Source organism: Camellia sinensis, chromosome 11 (assembly GCF_055761805.1).
Source record: "Camellia sinensis isolate YWXY chromosome 11, ASM5576180v1, whole genome shotgun sequence".
Classification (NCBI taxonomy): Eukaryota; Viridiplantae; Streptophyta; class Magnoliopsida; order Ericales; family Theaceae; genus Camellia; species Camellia sinensis.
The window spans coordinates 92,017,569-92,036,113 of record NC_138971.1 but is presented as its reverse complement, the minus strand read 5'-3'; the positions used below and the strand labels follow the sequence as shown (position 1 = coordinate 92,036,113).

The following is an 18,545-nucleotide window of genomic DNA, read 5'->3' as shown; positions in this document are numbered from 1 at the left end:
GATGAGTTCGAAAACATGGACTTGGGTACCCATTCTTGAAGGTCTTATGAAGACAAACACGAAAGCATGAATCTTGATGCAAGCTTTTGGATCAAACAAGGCGTTTATTCAAGAATGCATGAATATCATTTTCTCTTTCTAAAACTGAACTTTAAATCAATGCATGGCTTACAAATCGTGCTCGATCATGCAATGCAGCTAGATGAACAATAAGAACAACAAGAGTAGATTAAGATTCTAACCTCAAGACACGAATCTAACGGCTCAAGGTGTGAAGATCAAGCTTGGAAATCTATTCTCTCCCTAAGAACTCCTCCTTCTTCTTCCTAGAGCCTCTCTCTCTAAAAGACAAGGATATGATACAAAATGATGTGTTTCTCAACAGCTCACTGACTTAACCCTCTGCTGGGACACGTGGCATCGGCTGGTTGGCTCTTCTCAAAAAGGTGACTAAGTGGAAAGGCAAGACTATGACAAAGTGTGCTCAACATGCAAGATGGCATAGGCACTCCGACAAGTAATGACCTCGGCTAAGGACAAGGCTTCGGCAAGGAAGGTCTCAATGATCTCGGCTAGGAAGGACAACACTTGACTTAGCTGTGCTACACCTCGGTCTAGGTCATACCAATCCGGGAACAAGATCACTAGGTGCAAGGGTAACATCTCGGCCCAGATAAAACGCATCTTGGCCAATATGCCAAGGTGCGAGTGGAAGTTAACCAAAGATTCCAAGATAGTCCTAGGTATAAAAGATTTAAAGGTGCGACCCAAGCTTAGGATGACCTCGGCTAAACTCACACCAAGTAAGGAACAAAGCATGCAGTAACACTTAGTGAAAACAAAAACAAGATTTGAAATGCAAGTTTAACAAGATAAAATCATATAAATGTATGAGAGCATGATTAAGATGAAGTAAGGGTTGTTATAAAATGGGCTTCTACCTTTTACACTTTTCTATTTCCTATTTCTTTTTCCATCAATAAATGCAGAGATTTGTAATCCAATTAGAGCATAAAGTAGTGAATTATGATGGGTTGGACTAAAGAGAAAGTTGTGGAACCATTTTCCAGTTTTTAAGGAACATGATTTTGAAAACAAAATCATACCAATGGGAGATGAGGAAGAGGCAGCCAACTTTTTTCTTTTATTTGAATTCGATAATACAAATTCACTAATATGGGAAAAATGAAAGTATCCCCCACCTGATGTTAGGTCCATGTCACATGGGCCCAAGAGAAAGAAAAGTGTAACCGCAAATATCTAGCCTAATTCTCACGTGATGTAATGGTGTCATTATATTCAACATTTTACTATATAATTTAAATCCATCTAGGCCATGTAAATAAGAGCACCATAAATATCACTCTGGGTTGTTTTAGAAAGTAAATTAAAAATTGATTTTTTATTTTTTTTTTTAAAAAATGTGTAAAAAGGTAAGAGCAATGATCTTCTCTTTGGTTTCCTACTTGGTGGATCATTGAATTTACTTTTGGACCTAATTTTGATGATCTAAACTATTCGCATTTTTAGATTTGTCATGTATATTGTACTTGTAAAAATCAAGTTAATCGGATATCGGAAGAATTAAAAATCGTTTATTAAAAAAAAATTTAATAAACAGTTTTATTGTTTAATAAACTTTTATTTCACGTGATTTTCGATATCTGACCGACTTAATTTTTTTACAGGTATGATATACATGACAAATCTTAAAATGTGAACGATTCAAATTATCGAAATTGAGCCAAAAAAAGAGCCTAATAACCCACCAAATAGGGAGCTAAGGAGGATCTAAGGAAAAAATCCTTGCTCAAAACATAGAGAGATAATATGCTACAAAATAAGTTAAAAATCAAAAAATGACACTTATCCATTTTGTAAAACTTATCTTTATTCTCAAAATTAGAGTACTTTTCAATAAACAAGATTTGAATGGCTTATTAATTAAACCCTTATCTTTATTACCTCGAAATTTGAAGTTTTTAATTTTAAATTTTATTAAGAGTAATATTATATAAACAAAATTTCTTACGAAAAAAAGAAAAAGAAAAAAGTGACCGTTTATGGTTTTCGTATTTCAACTCAAAATATTTTTCTATTTGCTTTAGAAAAAAATTGAACAACAAAAGTCTTTATTAGAATCAGATCTACTCAAAATGATAATTTTTAAAACTTTCCTTCTTTGTCATGCCAATGTTAAAATATGAAATAAAATTAGGGACCTGTTATTCCTATTCCACTTTGTTTCAAATACATTTCATTCTTTGTTAATTAATATCATTATAATTTTGATTTTTTCATAGAGTATATTTTCTATGAAAGGGTAAAGAACAAAAAAAGAAGTATATTTGGAATAAAATGGAGTGAGAATGGTGGCTCTCTAAAATTATGAATTAAAAAAAAAGAAAACATGAATTAAAATGTGCCCATGATGTAAAGTTTGTAAATTTAATCCACTAAATTTACAAACAACAATGATTTAAACCACTAAAAAATACATCACTAATAGCATTAATGTATTGAGAATAGCAAAAAATTAAAAAAAAAAACAAGGCATTGAAAGTGGGCAGGGCCCACTGCCACATCACTAGTGCTCCTTTTTTAGTGCTCCCAAGCATTTTTCATTTACAAACATTGGTTGACTAGCCAGCTCATCCCCACAACACTCCCACCTCATCCATTTTCTAACCCCCAACTCTCTCTCTCTCTCTCTATATATATATATATATATCCCTCTACACAGATCAACTCTTTTCATCTCTCTCTGTCTCTACAAAGTTATGACAGGGGGAGGATTGTCAGCCGGAGGCGGAGGAACACAGTTCGAGGCGAAGATCACACCCATTGTCATCATCTCTTGCATTATGGCCGCCACCGGAGGTCTCATGTTCGGCTACGACGTCGGCGTTTCAGGTTCGTACCTACTACTTACATTTCATACCACTTTTATTACTACTACTGCTAGATTATTTAGAATAATTTAAATAAATATATTTTTTAATTTTTTATAAAATAAATGTGTGAAAAAATTAAAAATGTGATTTAACCTAAATAAATACACTTATACACTTATACACTTACATCCTTCATGCCAAACAACTCCTAAATCTATATCTAGGTATTTTGTTTTTATTACTATTATTTTTTCATCGTCACCACCTACATGTTTTTCTATGTATTTATGTATCTCTATACACCGTTTGTTGTTGTACACAAATAAACTACTAGATCTATATGTTTTTCTTCTTCTATATAATATATATATTTCTCATCTCTCTTGGTAGAATTTCTTCTCTATTCATCAATAAGGTTGTATGGATTTGGACATGGATTCAGAAAGGATAAGAAAAAGGAAAAAAATGTGTGATGTCACATTTCACCATCATTTTCTCGTTCTGTTTTCAAATTTCTACCTAAATCAATAAATCATGAATCAAATAAGTGAGATGAATGAGATTTCTAAATCTATACATTTCTTTATTATATATATATATATATATCTATATGTATGTATTGATAATACTGTATTTAAATATAGTGTTAGAGTCTTATGTACCTTCTTTCTCTAAATCATTCAATTTTGATTCATATAATCTTATGGTCCTATTCTAATTCTAATATAGTCAAATTTAATTTTGGATAATGTTTTTCAAATTATATAATCTACATCTCTGCCTTGTGAAGTTGTATTTAATATTTGCTATTAATTATATTAATTTGTGGAGTTACATAAGTTAACGATGATCTGAAAATATGGCAAAAGTTTTTAATTTTGGCAGCAATTTATTAGTTTTATTAAGAAACAGTAGTGTTTTTGGTAGGTGAAAAAAAAAAAAGAGCAAATATTTTATTATCGATATTTTAGGATTTCGTTTGACAATTATATATTTTAATTAAAAGTTAAAAAATTATTATAAATTATCATATTATGCTCTTTACTTTTTTACATATTTTTCTATATAAAAAAATAATTAAAATATCTTATTTCTAAATAAGTCCTTAAAATTAAAATTAAAAATACCAAAAAGGCACGTGAGGACCACGGAGAGATGCTTCTTTCCTTCGCTCCCTCCCATCAAGTGGGGTTCCAACCAAACAGGAAATTAACGAACCGAAATATCATCACCCTAGTTCCCGTGGCATAAGGGTAATTTTGAGAATTCAATTATTCTAAGGTTCGTTTGGCAACTTAATTTTTTTGGATTAAAATACATAAAAAGTAAAAATAAAAAAATAAGAAAGCTCAAAAGTCAGTAAAGAGTAAAAAAAAAAAATTATTAAAAAAAAATCAAAACATCTAAATAATTCACGTTTTTCAAAACAATTAAAAATAGGTGATTTTCAAACCCATTAATTTGTTGTCATATCATAAAAAAAATTTAAATTTTTAAAAATTACTAATTTTTTAAAAATTATTGAAAAATTCAATTTTCAAACCAGGCCTAATAATAATGATGTTTTATTTATTTTATTTTATTTTATTTTTCTGTGGGAATTTTAAAGATATTTATGAAAAAAATGATGTTTGGAATGGAAAATAATAAGCCTGATACACCTCTATCGCCAATGTTATGATTCATTGTTTTTAATTAAAAATATATATTTGTCACAAGATACATATTCAAAGCTAAAGTCTTATCTCTAATTATTTTTTTTATCTCTCCCCTCCTATGATAAATGAAAAACAATAAACTCGTTTAGGCCTCGTTTGGCAAGTGATTTTTTTAGTCAAAAAGTCAAAAAAGTCACTAAAAAAAAATCAAAAAGCCAACAACTCATACAAAAAAGTTAAAGATTCCATTTTTTTTTTTTTACTTTTTGTACATCTTTTCGTAAAAAGCCAAGAAGTCATCCCAAACATAATTTTTTACATCACATTTTAATTAGAAAGTCAAAAAGTTACTGAAAAAGCCTATTCTCAAACGAGGCCCGGTGAAAAGTTCAAATTAAATATGGATGATATCTAATTTGTAATTCCATTATACAATACAGGAGGTGTAACTTCCATGAATGACTTCTTGAAGAAATTCTTCCCGGTGGTATATCGAAGGAAAACAGAGGGAAATCTTGATAGCAATTACTGCAAATACGATAATCAAGGGCTACAATTGTTCACATCATCACTATACTTAGCCGGTTTGACATCGACTTTCTTCGCATCCTACACGACGAGGAGGCTGGGACGAAGGCTCACCATGTTGATCGCCGGTATTTTCTTTCTAATTGGTGTGGCACTGAATGCCTCAGCTCAGAATCTTGCAATGCTCATAGTTGGAAGGATCTTGCTTGGCTGTGGAGTTGGTTTTGCTAATCAGGTTTGTTAGCTAATTTGACTACTATTTTCAATTTTTTTGTTGGTTATTGTATATTTGTTGAGGGCATTTTTGTAATGTCACGTCGTGGACTAATGTTTAGTTGGTGAAATGAGGGGTGTTAAATATACCATGAAGGTTCTCTCTCACCAACATTTCAAGAGTTATCTTATAAGGGGTATCAATGCATGTGATGGGCATAAAGAAATATTTTTTTAATATTGTTTAGAACTTCCCTTAATTGATACTTCATACCTAATTTAACTTTGATTTTTTTGATCCCACTTTCCATTTTTGTGCAATTATGGCCTCAATCATGTACAAAAAATTTGTCATTTCCTTTTAGGGTCATCTTAATGACAGTTGTAAGTAATTTACGTTAAGTTTGAATCATAAATTTGAATAAAAATTAAATTGTGTTTGAATACATTTTACTCATTTTTTCTCTTTTCTTTTGAGATTCCTATTTAAATATGCACAAAGAGATTTTATTTGTACATTTTGCTGATTTTATGGGCTTTGATAGTAGATGATGATTTGCTGGTTCCTTCATTTTTGTCAAATTTCAGATTTGATGAGTGTATTTTTTTTTTAATAAATTTTTGAATGAATTTATTTACAGGCAGTACCACTTTTCCTATCAGAGATAGCACCGACAAGAATACGTGGAGGACTTAACATTTTATTCCAACTTAACGTAACCATTGGCATTCTCTTTGCCAACCTTGTTAACTACGGCACTGCCAAGTAAGTCATTCATTTTATAATAATGGTCCCCCCCAAGTAAAAATCATAATCAATTTTTTCAATTTGGCATCAATTTATTTAAATTATTTTTATATCATAAGTTGTATGCAAAAATGCTTTACATATTCTAACACAAAATCAAAATAAATAAATGGAGTTGTGTCAATTTAATCATTATAATTCTTATTGCATCTATTTTGTCCTTAAATTTAACACATTGTATCAGTTTAGTTTAATTGATAGTGCACATTTTAAATTAAACTAAAATCAATGAGTAAAATTATTCATTTACTCTTCTCAAAGTGATTGAGAAGTAAACCATACAATTTGAAATGGTTTATCCCCTTTTAAATGAACTATTTGCTTTTCCTTTTTTCTTTTTTTGTGTCTAATCTAATTTGTTAGTGAATGCTCTCAATCGCATTAGATTGACACAACATGAAAAAATTAAAGGCAAAATTGATACAATTGAAATTATATAAATCAAATGAACACATGAGATAAATTACACGAACCATTTGTATAATTTGTCTCCAAAAAATTCCCTTGGCAAATTGATAAGTTGCACTAATTAAACAGAATGGAGAGATTATTCAGATTAATCTCTGTTTCCCTGTAATTTTGGTTGTTTTGTTTTTATACCTTAAAATAGAAGTATTTATAGAGTATGATCTTCAAATTGATTGGGCATTAACTGTACATGTGCGTCCATATACAGTGTCACAGCTGGTTTATGAGATGATGTTTGCAAATGTTGATAGGAATTAAACAAACAATTTTTGAGTCCAAAATCCTTAGGTTTGTGTTGACTTTTCATGCCTAACTTAACTGCCATATTCTCCAATAATAGGGTTGGGCTGTGACACAAGGGTCCCTCTTCAGTGCCTCAAAGTCATGGCAGGCTGGTCCACCTTTTGAAATATCTAACTTAACAAAGATTTCATATATATGGATATTTTTAGTGTAATTGTTTTTAAAGTTAAAATTTGGTAATTAAAAAATATTAATTAATTTTTTATTTACTTCTTAGTAATCATTTTTATTTTTTTAAATTTATTTTAGTAAATTTTGCATCTGATTAAAATATATATATACATATATATACAAAACATGACTTGTACCAAATAAACAAGCAAGACTTAAACATATTCAAACAAAATATCACATCTAACTCCATAATCATTTCACAAATATCACATCCAACCACAAAAAAACCCAACTATCTTTCCAAACACCAAAATTTTTTTCTCCAATAATATCCTACAACTAAAAAAACTTACATAAAAATCCACTTCCCAAACACCCACAATAGGTTAGTGGTAGGTAAACCCAGACTTACATATGTTTTAGGCTTCTACCACTACCCTACAAGTGTTTTATTTGGATAGCCAAGGATTAGGTGGCAAGGAATACCAAGTAGAAAAACCTTTTTATGTAGATTAACCTTCCCAAGATAAGATGAAGGCTTACATAGTAAATGAGAAACTTCAATTTAAAAAGGAGAGAGAAAAAAAAAATCTAATAAAAATTCATTTATGTATAACAATTTTTTTATTAGATTTTTATATATATAAAAAAAAGGCATAATAAATAAAAAAAAAGATTGTTATAAAAAAAAAAGACATAATATTTTTATAAAAAAAATTGTTATACATAAATGCATTTTTATTAGATTGATTTTATATTATTTTATTTTATTTATTTTATTTTTTTATTTTTTTGTCTCAAGGAACAAAACACAGATTTTACATGTATTTTTTTTTTTAATATGACTTACTATTTGTATGTTCAGTAATAAGAAAAATAAATTGCCTTCTGAGATGAATCTCAATTGCACAATGTTTTTTTCTGGTCCATTCCATTGCTGTATTTCTAAACTATAATTTTTGTTTCCCTTGCAACCACAGGATCAAAGGATGGGGTTGGAGGGTTTCACTGGGTTTGGCCGGAATTCCTGCTATCCTCCTAACCGTGGGAGCCCTCTTGGTGGTTGACACCCCCAACAGCCTCATCGAGCGTGGCCATCTTGATGAAGGTAAAGCGGTGCTCAAAAGGATACGCGGCATTGACAATGTTGAACCTGAGTACTTGGAGCTTGTCGAGGCCAGCCGTGTTGCCAAACAAGTCAAGCACCCCTTCAGAAACCTCCTCAAGAGGAGGAATCGGTCCCAACTCATCATCGCTGTGGCCTTGCAGGTTTGTTCTTCTAACAATTCTCTATACTAGTTTCCTAGTTCAAAAACTATGCAGTTGAGAGTGTGTCAATCCATTTGTTTAACATAACATTAGTAGTGTTGGCACACGTTACTTGTGCTCGAGTAAAACAAATAGATAAGCAGTTATGAATTGAAACAATTAAATAAGATTAGAAACTGTTTCAAACAGTTGACCGTATGAGCCGACTTTGTGTACACTATCGTTGTGTTTAGTTGGAAAATTTGAAGAAGGATTTAGAAAGAGAAATAGAAAATATAGGTAAAATGTAAATAAAATATACCTATATTTCACATAATTTCACACACACTTTTTTTTTTTTGCTTTTCCTTTCTAAATTTGTCCCAAAACGTCGAACTAGGGTATAGGTAGATAAAAAGGAAACCTCAATTGCAACAAATCAATTTAAAATTTGCAATACTAATTCATGCAATGCTTTCCACAGATCTTCCAACAATTAACCGGCATCAACGCCATCATGTTCTACGCCCCGGTTCTCTTTGACACGCTTGGATTCAAAAACGACGCTTCCCTCTACTCGGCGGTCATCACGGGGGCCGTCAACGTCATCTCCACCGTCGTATCAATCTACTCAGTCGACAAAGTCGGCCGCCGCTTCCTCCTCCTCGAAGCCGGAGTTCAAATGTTCCTCTCCCAATCAGTCATAGCCGTAATCCTAGGCTTGAAAGTCAAGGACCACACTACCGACCTCCACAGTGGCTACGCAATCTTTGTAGTCATCATGGTGTGCACTTTTGTGTCAGGCTTCGCATGGTCGTGGGGGCCGTTGGGCTGGCTTATCCCGAGCGAGACGTTCCCGCTCGAGACCCGCTCAGCAGGCCAGAGCGTGACGGTATGTGTAAACTTGCTGTTCACGTTTGTGATAGCGCAGGCTTTTCTTTCGATGCTCTGCCACTTCAAGTTTGGGATTTTCTTGTTCTTTTCGGGTTGGGTTTTGGTGATGTCTTTCTTTGTGTTCTTTTTGTTGCCGGAGACGAAGAGCGTGCCGATTGAGGAGATGACGGAGAAGGTGTGGAAGCAGCACTGGTTGTGGAAGAGGTTCATGGATGATGATGATGAAGTGGTGGTAGAGATTGGGAAAGTTGATGGTGCAGCAAAGAAAAATGGTCATAGCAATGGATTTAACCATGCGTCACAGTTGTAGAACTTGAAATTGAAGCTATTCAGGAACATTTTGTGGATACTTGAAATAAATAAATTGATACACATGTTTTATCAGTTATATTGTTGTATATAGTTTCGAATTAGTTTCCAAGACCATTAAGCTGTTTTTTTTTTTTAATAAATATATGTGTGGGTCCATATGTCTTGAGCTAGGAATGCAAATGACAGAAAATTTAAATAGAAAATATGAGATTTTACAGAATTTTCATACTTTTTTTCTTTTTTTTGTTGACAATATGTGGTAGTAACATTTTCAAAAATATAAATTATTTTGATGAGTAACTTTCGAAGAATTTTAGATGTTTGCAGCAATAAGCATGCTATCATATAAGCACATAACATCATACATAAGTCTCTAACAAGCGAGACAAACCCATTGTGGTACTGACCACTTTCCACGTACCCAAAGTATTCAAACCCGATACGCTCTGATACCAAGTTGTAACGCCCCCAAAATAATACAATAAAAATAATTCATATGCGGAATAAATATGAGAAACAACATACTTTCATATATCAGAGTTCACTGTTTAACAACCAGTTGTATGCCATGTAAGCTTACATCTTTCTAAGTTATTACTTGGTTACACAAATTGAGTCTCGCTCATTACAACTTAAGCCTTTGGCTTTACAAATAACAAATATACACACATAAAGCATAAATAAAAAGCTCTTGCTTTCTGAAAGTCCATCCACCTTATTGCCTTGGAGGAAACACCTCACGTACACCTGAAAATGATATTCCCGTATAGGGTGAGCTAATAGCCTAGTAGAAATAATCTAACATAATTTATGAAGTTTAGCAAAAGTATAAATACCACGTACATAAGCAATACCGATACTAAAACATTTAAAACTGCATATTCGTATGCCACTAACACCAAACCTCATTTCCATTTTCCTTCAATTCATTTCAAGTTCATATATGTACTACTCAATTCATAAGTTAAATTTATTATCTTTCAACAACCAAAATGAGACTACAATTCAATGGTTTTCCAACTATGCAAAATACCCATAAACACTTCAAACCTGCTCGAGCGTGGAAAGCCCCGCTCGAGCGTCAAATAGTCTTTCCCGAGTTATTCTTGACCACCAAAGATTGAACAATACCAAAATTTTAAGCCTTTTGCCCTGCTTTCAAGACCATGTCGAATAGGCTAGCCTTTTGTGGGCTTTAATCAAGTCTCAAACTACATAAATCAACCCTTTAATGGAAAAAAAAAAACAGATAACAGATTCTTTAAAACTCAATTTTCCTAAAACAGATTCTAGAACAGAGTCAAAGAAATTTTCAGTCCTGCTTTTTTGTAAATTGTTTTGTGATCTGGAAAAAAAAAAGGAATGCTATGCATTTGCGAAAACTGGTTCTTGAAAGAAAAAGAAACCCAAAAAAAGAAGAAGGGAAAAAAAAAAAACCAATCCTTGAAATACAATCTTAGACAAATTTTTTGAATTCAAAATTTTGAATTCCAAAGGAAACAAAAACAATTAAAAAAAAAATCAAATTTTTTATGGATTTCATCTACGGTAATCCAGAAAAATGAAAAGAGAGTCTAAAATAAAGCAAGAGGCAATGCGTTTCGTGCAAATTCTTGGAAATTCAGGGCAACAGAGAATTCGTAACTCCAAACAATCAATCATAACATCTAAATTCTTTCTCAAATCAAGAAATTTAAACACCAACTTGCATACCCAGAATCTTAATTATATGTAAAGGTGTAGAATTGCATACCCAGAATCATCAGGAAAAATTCTCGAAATCTTAATATTCTTTCGAGAACCCATGTAAAGCTCCTTCAAACTACACACCAACTTGTTTTCCACTGGAGCCACTTTCCGAATTGTCTGATTTCCATTCCAATTCTTCGACCCATTTTCCCCAAAACGTCCACTCTTCCCTCCACAATAAGATCCACCAAACAACTCCGCAAAATAATTGGTAACCTAATTGTATAATTAAAATCAACCACCGTCCACTCTTCAACTATGCTAATAAGTCAAAATCAAATGCTGTGTAAAAAATTCTAAATCACAGGCCAAGACCACCGTCCACTCGCATTTTGGGCTATTTAATTACAAAATCAAAATCAATATTAAAACAACAATCAATCTTACAATCAAATAGCCCGAAATGCGAGTTCGAGGACTGGAGAGGCAGACACAGACAGAGAGAGAAGGGGAGGCAGAAATCTTACCTTGCGAGACTGGAGAGCAGAGTCGAGTTCAAGAGGCAGAAGACTGGAGAGTAGCGGAAGAAGGAAGGTAGGAAAGAAGAAGAACATACAGGAAGAGAGAAATAAAGAGGGAATGGGGCGGAGGGTAGGTGAGAACAGAGAGGGAGAGAGATGAAGAGGGAATGAGGAGGAGACGTGGGTAGGTGGAAGGCTGAGGGAGAGAAATGGTTGGGCGGGAACTATATAGATCTAAGCCATTGATACATATCAGGATTGATATTGACCATTGAATCAAAATATATCTCACACACATTTTATATATTTTCAAAAAGCCTTCTCTCTTATTACATAGATGTTTATAAATACAATGCATATGTATATTTGTTTGGGAGAAGAAAGGGGATGGATTCCATTTAAATCAACTTGGCCAGAGTGTCCTGGGTGAAAGACCCGAAATTTCATATATAAATGGGTGTCGGTTCCTTTGGACGAAATATCCGTAAAATGGCAAGTTTGAAGTGTTTATGTGTGTTTTGCATAAATGGAAAACCATTGAGATGTAGTGTCATTTTGGTTGTTGAAAGATAATGAATTTAACTCATGAATTGAGTAGCATATATGAACTGGAAATGATTTGAAGGAAAATGAAATAAAATTGGTCTTAGTGGCATATGAATATGCAGGCCTTGTAAATACTTCCGTATCGATATTGTTTATGTACGTGGCATTTATACCTTTGCTAAACCTCATAAATTCTGTTAGATTATCTCTACTGGACTGTTGGCTCACCCTATACGGGAATATCATTTTCAGGTGCAGGTGAGATGTTTCCTCCAAGGCAATAGCATGGATGGATTTTCGGGGAGCAAGAGCTTCTTAATTATGTATTATGTGTGTATGTTTGTTATTTGTAAAGTCAATGGCTTAAGATGTAATGAGCGATACTCAATTTGTATAACCAAGCAATGACTTAGAAAGATGTAAGCCTACATGGCATTTAACTGGCTGTTAAAAGGTGAATTCTGATATATGAAAGTATGTTGTTTCTCATATTTATTACGCATATAAGTTATCTATATAGTATTATTTTGGGGGCGTTACAGTTTGGAGGATAATTTTGACTATTAAAAGTTCAATGAAATTTGAAGGTCCAAAAAATTTTAGTTAGGATTTAATAGAGTATAAGTTCATAAATTAAGTCTTGTCTATAAATGCCCCTATTTTTTATGTTATGAGACAATTATTATGATATTTTCTATCTAATTTGAAAAATAAATTAATTTTAAGAGTAAACTAAGAAAAACTAAAAACAAAAAGTAATTTACCTAAATAATAAGAAACATTTCGAAAAATAAAAATAACTAGATACTATTAAAGATTAATAAAAATTTTCTTCATTAATAAAGATTTTCTTTGCTGATAAAAATTAAAAAAATAAAATAAAATAAACTAGAGACTGTTAAAATTGCATGTTATGAGTAGGACCCAAAATACTAAATAATTAAAAATAAATAAATAAATAAAAATTGTATTTGAATTTTTTCTCTGTTTTGTGGGATTGGCTGCTCTTCGAAATCTTCGTGGATTGGCAATTTGGCATGCAGATATCCGTTATTTTATTTTGTTTGACAACAAAATCCTGAAATTTAATGCAAACAATCTTTCTCTCTCCAAAATCTTTGATCGAGAGAGATAGAGTCGTAAACCTTCCTAAAAACCTCTATCTCTCACACAGAAACCGACCAATCTCTCCATAAAAAAAAAAAAAATCATTGTTTGGAGGATAATTTCGATTATTAAAAGTTTAATGAAATTTGAAGGTCTAGAAAATTTTAGTTAGGATTTAACGGAGTATAAGTTCATAAATTAAGTCTGGTCTATAAATGCCCCTATTTTTTATGTTATGAGACAATTATTATGATATTTTCTATCTAATTTGAAAAATAAATTAATTTTAAGAGTAAACTAAGAAAAACTTAAAATAGAAAGTAATTTACCTAAATAATAAGAAACATTTAAAAAAATAAAAATAACTAGAGACTATTAAAGATTAATAAAGATTATCTTCATCAATAAAGATTTTCTTTGCTGATAAAAATTTAAAAAAAACAAAAAAAATTAGAGACTGTTAAAATTGCATGTCATGAGTAGGACGCAACATACCAAATAATTATAAATAAATAAATAAAAATTGTATTTGAATTTTTTTCTTTGTTTTGTGGGGTTGGCTACTCTTCGAAATCTTCGTGGATTGGCAATTTGGCATGCAGATAACCGTTATTTCATTTTTTTTGACAACAAAATCCTGAAATTTAATGCAAACAATCTTTCTCTCTCCAAAATCTTTCATTGAGAGAGATAGAGTCGTAAACTTTCCTAAAAGCCTCTATCTCCTAAACAAAAACCGACCAATCTCTCCATAAAATAAAATAAAAAAAAATCATTGTTTGGATGATAATTCCGACTATTAAAAGTTTAATGAAATTTGAAGGTCCAAAAAATTTTAGTTAGGATTTAATGGACTATAAGTTCATAAATTAAGTCTTGTCTATAATTGCCCTTATTTTTTATGTTATGAGACAATTATTAAGATATTTTCTATCTAATTTGAAAAGCAAATTAATTTTAAGAGTAAACTAAGAAAAACTTAAAATAGAAAGTCATTTACCTAAATAATAAGAAACATTTCAAAAAAATAAAAATAACTAGAGACCATTAAAGATTAATAAAAATTTTCTTTGCCGATAAAAATAATTTTTTTTTTTTTAAAAAAAATAGAGACTACTAAAATTGCATGTCATGAGTAGGATCCAAAACAAAAAATAATTATAAATAAATAAATAAACAAAATATGTATTTGAATTTTTTCTCTATTTTGTGGGTTGGCAACTTTTTGAAATCTTCGTGGATTTGTAATTTGGCATGCTGATATCCGTTATTTTATTTTTTTTGACAACAAAATCTGGAAATTTAATGCAAACAATCTTTCTCTCTCCAAAATCTTTCATTGAGAGAGATAGAGTCGTAAACTTTCCTAAAAATCTCTATCTCCTAAACAAAAACCGACCAATCTCTCCATTAAAAAAATAAAAAATCATTGTTTGGAGGATAATTCTGACTATTAAAAGTTTAATGAAATTTGAAGGTCCAAAAAATTTTAGTTAGGATTTAATGGAGTATAAGTTCATAAATTAAGTATTGTCTATAAATGCCCCTATTTTTTATGTTATGAGACAATTATTATGATATTTTTTTTTATCTAATTTGAAAAATAATTTAACTTTAAGAGTAAACTAAGAAAAACTTAAAACAGAAAGCAATTTACCTAAATAATAAGAAACATTTAAAAAAATAAAAATGACTAGAGACTATTAAAGATTAATAAGGATTTTATTCATCAACAAAGATTTTCTTTGTTGATAAAAATAAAAATAAAAAACCAAAAAAACTAGAGACTATTAAAATTGCATGTCATGAGTAGGACCCAAAAAATAAATTAATTATATATAAATAAATAAATAAATAAAAAATGTATTTGAATTTTTTCTCTGTTGTTTGGGATTAAACGTGATATTTTGAAGTTACACAACACATTTGACTATATACAATTGCTACCAGAAGAAGACGACAACCTTTTAGGATTTATTTGATTCTTGCCATGAGTTTGATTGTTAATCGAGTGAAATCTACATTTTTTGAGTTTGAATGTCAAAAATTGCGTCGAACTTGATAATAAGTTAGAATTTTAATTTTAAAAATCGTATTGATTAATCACACGAGGTTGTAAACCTCTTCCAATTAATGTTCATAAAAAGATTGATTCTAAAAACAAATAAATAAAAAAAGAAGAAGACATACATAGATAGATACCAGAGGTAACAAGTAATTAGATTTATTTTTTTTATTTTTATACTAGTGTTATGCACCAGCAATAATAGATAGAATTAGAATAAAAAAAATGAAAAAAAAAATTAACAAAATAACTATATATAATTTATCCAATTTTTGTTTATAATGTGTGGTAGTGCTGTCAATTCTTCATATCAAATATACATGGGAGTAATGATCAGAATGCCAAATATAATTATCACAAGAAATTATGAAATATATGGAAGAAAAAAAAAAAAAAAACTCCAAGTTAATGAAAGGAAATTCTATAAATTATGCTTAATTATATATAGAACACCATATGATGTAGCAAGTAATTAAATTCCTTTCTATTTGCTATAACAACTATTTGTTTTATTTTTAAAATTTTGCAATTAGTGTATGTTGCTTTCCAACTTTCAAATTTTACGTTTTCCATTACTTCTGTTTTCATCATCTCATATTTCAAATTTGGTATTTTCTTAGGTGACAATAAAATTTAGTGTAAACCAGCAATGTTGTGCTAATTGCCCAAAAAAACTATCAAAGGATCTTGTGATAGTTTTGATTGAGAACTTTGTACAAATCTTTGAATAATTCGAAAACAGAAAGATTAGGACATTTTTAAATATAATGAATGATGAAATATATTTTGTTGTAATGAATGATGTAATATATATGGTTCTATACAATTAACAACGCCTGTCTCTCTCTTTAGGTTTCTCTCTCTCCCTCTCCCTCTCCCTCTCTGCCGCTCCTCTCCCCCTCTATCACCGTCGCTCCTTGTCGCCATCGCAGAACCGGAGAACCGATTCACACACACCCTCACCAATTTCTCGCTCTCGCTATGCTCTCTCCATTAGATTTGTGAGTTTCTTTTCTCTTTGATTTTCTGTTTTTATTGGTTTATGATTTTCTAGTTTTATATTAGATATTACGACTTATTTAGATGCAAGAAACGTGATACTTTGAAGCAACACCACACATTTGACTATATGTAATTGCTATCAGAAGAAGACGACAACCTTTTAGGATTTATTTGATTCTCGCCACAAGTTTAATTGTTAATCAAGTGAAATCTATATTTTTTGAGTTTGAATGTCATAAATTGCGTCGAACTTGCTAATAAGATAGAATTTTAATTTTAAAAATGGTATTGATTAATCACACGAGGTTGTAAACCTCTTCCAATTAATGTTCATAAATAGATTGATTCTAAAAAAAAAAAAAAAAGAGAAGAAGAAGAAGACATACATAGATAGATACCAGAGGTAACAAGTAATTAGATTTATTTATTTTTTTTATTTTTATACTAGTGTTATGCACCAGTAATAATAGATAGAATTAGAATAAAAAAAAATAATAAAATAACTATATATAATTTATCCAATTTTTGTTTATAATGTGTGGTAGTTCTGTCAATTCTTCATATCAAATATACATGGGAGTAATGATCAGCATGCCAAATATAATTATCAGTAGTAATTGTGAAATATTTGGAAGAAAAAAAAAAACCTCGAAGTTAATGAAAGGAAATTCTATAAATTATGCTTAATTATATGTAGAACACCATATGATGTAGCAAGTAATTAAATTCCTTTCTATTTGCTATTGCACATGTTAATTCAGTTTTAGAAATGCAAATATATTGATTGGCATTGGGTATGTAATTAAATGGTGGAATATGTGTTGGAATTGGTAAATTTCAAAGGAATGCATGTTAATAATGCTTATTGGAGAAAATGTTGTAAGTGGTCCCTTGAGAAGGGATGGAATGACTGGTAATGAGTCAGGTTGTTGAATGTTGAATTGTAACATTGTTAAAAATTGAGAAATCTTATCTTTTTGAAAACTTGTACCTAATTTCGGGGATGAAATTCTTTAAGGGGGGGAGGTTATAGTGATCCCGATTTTCCCTTCCTTTGTGTATTGTATTTCGGACTCGGTTCCGTAGATGTGTTGTTGTCTTATTCTCATTTTCATCCTTTACTCTTTGTATTTGAGTCTTGGATTATGTTGGGCAGGTTTGAAACAGGTTGGTTGTGTTTAGAAACCCAAGGTTGTTGCCCAGATTTTGGCCTTTACGCTTGGGCTGGCCCTTTGTTTTTTCTTCTCCGGTCGAGCGGGAGTTTTGACGCTCGAGCGTGATTTGTCATCTCTCAGTATTTTTTTTCTCTGTAGGTCATCGGACGCTCGAGCGGGGATTTTGACGCTTGAGCGGGCCCTTTTGATTTTGTTCCTCCGCTCGAGCGCGGACCATGGTCTACAAAACTTCTGGTAGTGTGCAATCGACGCTCGAGTAGCGCATTTGACGCTAGAGCGTGAGTTTGTGTCTGATGCTCGAGTGGGGAGTTCCGCGCTCGAGCGGGGCGACTTTTATATCAGTCCGAAAAGTGACTTTTTGGATCACTTTTCTTTGACGCTTTCTCTCTCTAACTTTTCAAAACCTCTATTGGAGAGCTCTTCACTCTAAACTCCACCTTCTCTCTAAGAAATCATCTAGCCCTAGTGATCTCTCACCTTTGGGCCTTTGTAAAAAGTGTTGAGCTTGGTGTGGGCTACATTTTGATCCTAAAATCTTGGGATTTGGAGCACTTCGAAATTCTTCATATTCTCCTTTGAGTTTCGAATTTGAGGTAGGGATAACTACTCATGTTTATGATCTTTGACTTAAGCTTTTGGTCATTTTGATTAAATATTGATGTTGGGTAATTTTGGGTATTAGGGTTTCAAAAGTTATAAAGAGGGGTTTTGTTATTTTGACCCATACTTGTGTATCTTGGGTCATAAAATGAGGGTATTGATGTTATTGAAGATATTTTGGGCCATGGGGTCACTATTGGGACAAATGGAAAAAATGCCATATTTGGGTTTTATTGGGTCATTAGTGTAATTAATGACTTTAATTATGAAATATGAAATTGAGTTGGAAATAATGAAATTGAATTGTTATTAGAATGAATGGTGGAGTTGGATAAGTTAATCACTCACCTTTGGAAATATTGATAATTTATCTGTTGATGCATTTATTATCTGTTTAGAA

The 18,545-nt window shown here is 31.3% G+C and overlaps 1 protein-coding gene across 1 annotated transcript; it reads left to right on the top strand.

Moving 5' to 3' along the window:
• Positions 1–2,780: 2,780 nt before the first annotated feature.
• Positions 2,781–9,660, top strand: LOC114314873 (sugar transport protein 13-like). Its single transcript, XM_082894315.1, has 5 exons — positions 2,781–2,913; positions 4,993–5,315; positions 5,935–6,059; positions 7,967–8,255; positions 8,719–9,660. The coding sequence occupies exons 1-5, from the start codon at positions 2,781–2,783 to the stop codon at positions 9,436–9,438; spliced, it is 1,590 nt and encodes a 529-aa protein (XP_082750441.1). The 3' UTR covers positions 9,439–9,660.
• Positions 9,661–18,545: the final 8,885 nt, after the last annotated feature.

Coding starts and splice junctions, on each gene's coding strand:
- LOC114314873 (XM_082894315.1), top strand. CDS start 2,781: ATGACAGGGGGAGGATTGTCAGCCGGAGGCGGAGGAACACAGTTCGAG. Junction 2,914..4,992: donor CTACGACGTCGGCGTTTCAG/GTTCGTACCTAC, acceptor TATACAATACAG/GAGGTGTAACTTCCATGAAT. Junction 6,060..7,966: donor GTTAACTACGGCACTGCCAA/GTAAGTCATTCA, acceptor TTGCAACCACAG/GATCAAAGGATGGGGTTGGA.